Here is a 3,765-nt window from a genome sequence, read left to right as displayed (position 1 = left end):
ATATATATATATATATATACACATATACATACAAAAAAATTTTCACTTTTCACATTTACGTCCTAAGGAAAAAGTTACATGATTGACTCTCGAAACAGAATGCTCAAGTACAAATCTCTTCAAGATTCTTCATGTCTCCAGAGTTGAAGTGTCATTAGCATCCCATTGACCCATTCTAACTTAGCCCATATGTCAAGAATCTTCAAATTTTGTACATCCAATGATGAAACTCGCCAAAGCGATCAAGGTATGCTTACCATCTCCATCCTCCGTCAGACTGAAATTGTCGTTCGACGCTGACACTTCCTGAATAGAGCTGTTGGACAAGGCCGGCGATACCACTGCCTGTAAGAAATAACAACAGAAGAAGAAGTCAATTGCAGATCGTCATTTTCGTAGAATCACGTTCAATCACATTCGAACAAGAAGGGAGAGTTTAACCTGCGCCAGTTGTTGCACACTCGCCTGCAACCTCGCAGGCGACTGCTTCATCTCCTCCGCGAGCTTGTCCTTGAATTTCTTGAACATCCTGGCGTGTGGCTGTCGGAAGCAGCGGTCGATGACGATAAGCGAGCGCGATAAGCGCCGTGCGAAATCGGAGTCCTTCCGTCAGTCACGCGTGGAGTACAATAGCGCGCTGTTTACGTGGATTCGGGCCGTCAGGAACGATGACGCGAACACGGGGAATCCGGACGGGACTGTACGGCGCTGGGGACATGGTACCGGAAACGCCGCTCCTCTTTCCGCCGTCCGGATTTTCGTGAGCGAGAACACCTTCGATAAGAACACCGCGGAAAAATCGCACGAACGTTAAGCTACATTATTTGATTATCCCACACATACATGTATATATGTGTATGCATGCGTGTGCGTTGACCGCCATTACTATATATATATATATATATATATATAATATGTAGGCGCCTGATGACGTCATCGAGCAGAAACACTGTTTTCAACTGTTGAATCTTTCTATTGCATGACGTAATCGCTTTACAATTGCGACAATAAAGTGATAAACTTTAAGAATTGTGATTAAATATATATAATCATCATTATACATATTATATACATATTATATATATTAATATTATTTAATTTAAAAAATTAAAATGAAATTTAAGTTATGTTTAATCAAATTGAGTTTTCATAATTTAGGCTACACAGAAAGATATTCTATTGCTAAGAAAAATAATTACTCAATTTACTTTTTTCCTTTTAAATAATAGTTATTTTTAACAAAAAATATTCTCTTGATAAGAATCTTAAAATATATTTATTATAAATTTTAGAAAACTCATTGTTACATTCAGTACAAGAATTATAATACAAGAATTTTTTTTTTTAAAGAATATATAAAATTAATTGAAGAAATGACTTAATAAAAAAAAATCGAATATTTTAATTTAAGGCAAAATAATTCTAAATTTAAAATTTGCTCGAGTCTAAAAGTCCAATTGGGTTAAATTAATTGGCAATTTAACTCAAGTAATATATTATTAACTTTTCGTTATTTCACCTATGAAAAGAAAGTTTAGAGCAACAATAAGTCATATAATAATCTTTTCATAAGCAATATTTAATTCTGGCGATTGATTTAATTTAGTTTAAGTTAAATGCGTAATGATGTTCAAGCAATCAACAGCAGCATTAAAAAATATTTCAATACCTTTACAAATAATAGAAATAAAACTAAAATGTATCTAATATAAATAAATTGATAAATGGATTTTAAAATATTCCAGTCGACACCAACTAAAAATAACATAATATTTAGTATATTATGTTAAAATTTTGCACTCAACAATAAATGTAACATATAGTGTCATATAATAGTTACATTATTCAATACTAAATTATAACATATGTTATTTTTAGTTGATCAATCAGCAGGAATGTTAATATATAATGAATCAATTTCGAAGGAATAAAAAGAAAACAAATTTTTTTAAATTTCCATGATGGCTGGACGTTTATTTAGACAACTTCAGCTGCCCTCGCGCCTCCTTTATGAGTCTTAGACAAATACTCGGCAAATTCCTGGTATGGCGCCTTTGCAAGAGCTTGTTCCTTCCACAAGTCGGGCGTCAAATAAGCATAGGTTTTGGCGATTGCAGCGTACGTAGCCTTAGCAAAGTTGCCGAGTGTACAGGTGGAACCTCTGGCCGAAGTATAGCAGTCTTCGATACCAGCCATCTGAAGCAGCTTCTTGGGAACTGGAGCAGATACGATGCCGGTACCCCTAGGCGCTGGTATCAGGCGCACTTGTACAGAACCGCATTTCCCAGTCACCTTGCATGGCACCGTGTGTGGCTTACCGATCTTGTTGCCCCAGTAACCACGTCGAACCGGTACAACGGAGAGTTTTGCCAAAACGATAGCACCTCGAATGGCAGTGGCTACCTCCTTGGAGCATTTTACTCCCAGTCCGATATGTCCATTGCTGTCCCCAATGGCGACAAAAGCCTGCAAAAGATGTCTCACTTTTATTATTTTTATTACAATGTCTTCTTTAGCGTCACTTGATTATTGTTAGTAAAGTCTAATCTACAACATGTTCTTTGCTTCTTGCTTTGTATCTTTTTGTATGATCGTTTTATCGACAATTTTATTTCTCGTCTTTCTCAAAGTTAACTTTTCTCTCGAGTGACAAAAAGCAAAAAAAAAGAATAAGAGATAAAAATAATTGAAAGCAAAAAACAAGAAGCAAAAAGTACATTGTCAGACTTGAACCTTTATATTTCTTTTCCTAATCAATTTCTTAATTGATTATAATATCTGAAAAGATTTCTGGTTCACCTTAAAACGTGTGCGTTGACCTGCTCTCGTCTGTTTTTGTACCGGCATGATCTTTAAGACCTCATCCTTTAAATCTGGCCCAAGGAATTTGTCAATGATTTCAAACTCCTTGATAGGTAAAGAGAACAGATAAATATGCTCTAAAGATTGGATCTTGCCATCTCTGACCAAGCGACCCAACTTGGTAACAGGGACCCATTCTTTGCTGTCTTCCTTTCCGCGTCCACGGCCACGTCCTCTGCCTCTACCACGACCTCGACCTCTCAGACCTCCACGGTCACCTCCACGAGAACCAAAACCTCCACGAAAACCACCACGGGCGGCTGGAGCAGTGTCCGCCATCTGTTAAGCAAAATATAATATATTAATTATCAAATAATTTTTATTCAGAAACAATTCTACAACATTTGTTGAAAATATTGTTGATAAGCTGTTACACAAAAAAAATTATGTTTAACTATAAACTATGAATTGAATTGAAATTAGAATATATAATTCATAACTATTAAAAATTAATAAAGTATACACAAAACTTTAATGCTTATAGTGGCTAACCTAATAAGCCAACATGTGGCATTTGATATATTTGGAATCGCAACAAAAATCCTTCGTGTGAGAACATTTTTGTAATGTCTCCTACGTAACTGAACGAAAAACGTATAATAAAATTATTTTATTATTGTAACAGATAATTAAAAATCACCAAGAATATAAATATACTCACGTTGGTTCCTTTCTGCGCGTAGAATCACAGAAGAATGAGGGAAACATCAATCAGTCCCGTATCGTGAAATTTTCTCTCCACGCGTACACATTATATTTGTAATATGTAAAATAATGTGCAAATTTTGTTGAAATTTAATATCAAACTCGATTTTTAATGTTTTTATATGTACTTAAATATATATTTTCTATATGTGCTGATTTATTACTTAAGTACTTATTATATTTGTTGCAAAGATAAAG

At 34.8% G+C, this 3,765-nt stretch overlaps 2 protein-coding genes across 2 annotated transcripts in view; both read right to left on the bottom strand.

Annotated features, from left to right (window-relative positions):
• The window catches only part of LOC108689337 (golgin subfamily A member 4-like), a 12,016-nt gene extending 11,477 nt beyond the window's left edge, over window positions 1-539 (bottom strand). Inside the window, exons 1-2 of the mRNA XM_018196071.1 lie at window positions 442-539; window positions 258-345 (exon numbers count right to left, since the gene is read on the bottom strand). Coding sequence (XP_018051560.1) covers window positions 258-345; window positions 442-528 — 175 coding nt within the window. The 5' untranslated portion in view covers window positions 529-539. The remainder of the gene's footprint in view (window positions 1-257; window positions 346-441) is intronic.
• A 1,404-nt stretch (window positions 540-1,943) lies between these two features.
• LOC108689386 (40S ribosomal protein S2-like) lies at window positions 1,944-3,598 on the bottom strand. The gene is made up of 3 exons (XM_018196136.1): window positions 3,524-3,598; window positions 2,800-3,141; window positions 1,944-2,466 (listed from the first exon to the last, which is right to left on the bottom strand). The coding sequence occupies exons 2-3, from the start codon at window positions 3,139-3,141 to the stop codon at window positions 1,978-1,980; spliced, it is 831 nt and encodes a 276-aa protein (XP_018051625.1). The 5' UTR covers window positions 3,524-3,598; the 3' UTR covers window positions 1,944-1,977.
• Between the last annotated feature and the right edge of the window lie 167 nt (window positions 3,599-3,765).

The sequence above is a fragment of the Atta colombica genome, unplaced genomic scaffold (genome assembly GCF_001594045.1).
Source record: "Atta colombica isolate Treedump-2 unplaced genomic scaffold, Acol1.0 scaffold27, whole genome shotgun sequence".
Taxonomy (NCBI): Eukaryota; Metazoa; Arthropoda; class Insecta; order Hymenoptera; family Formicidae; genus Atta; species Atta colombica.
Note: the sequence above shows the minus strand (reverse complement) of the source record. Positions and strands in the feature narration are given on the sequence as shown.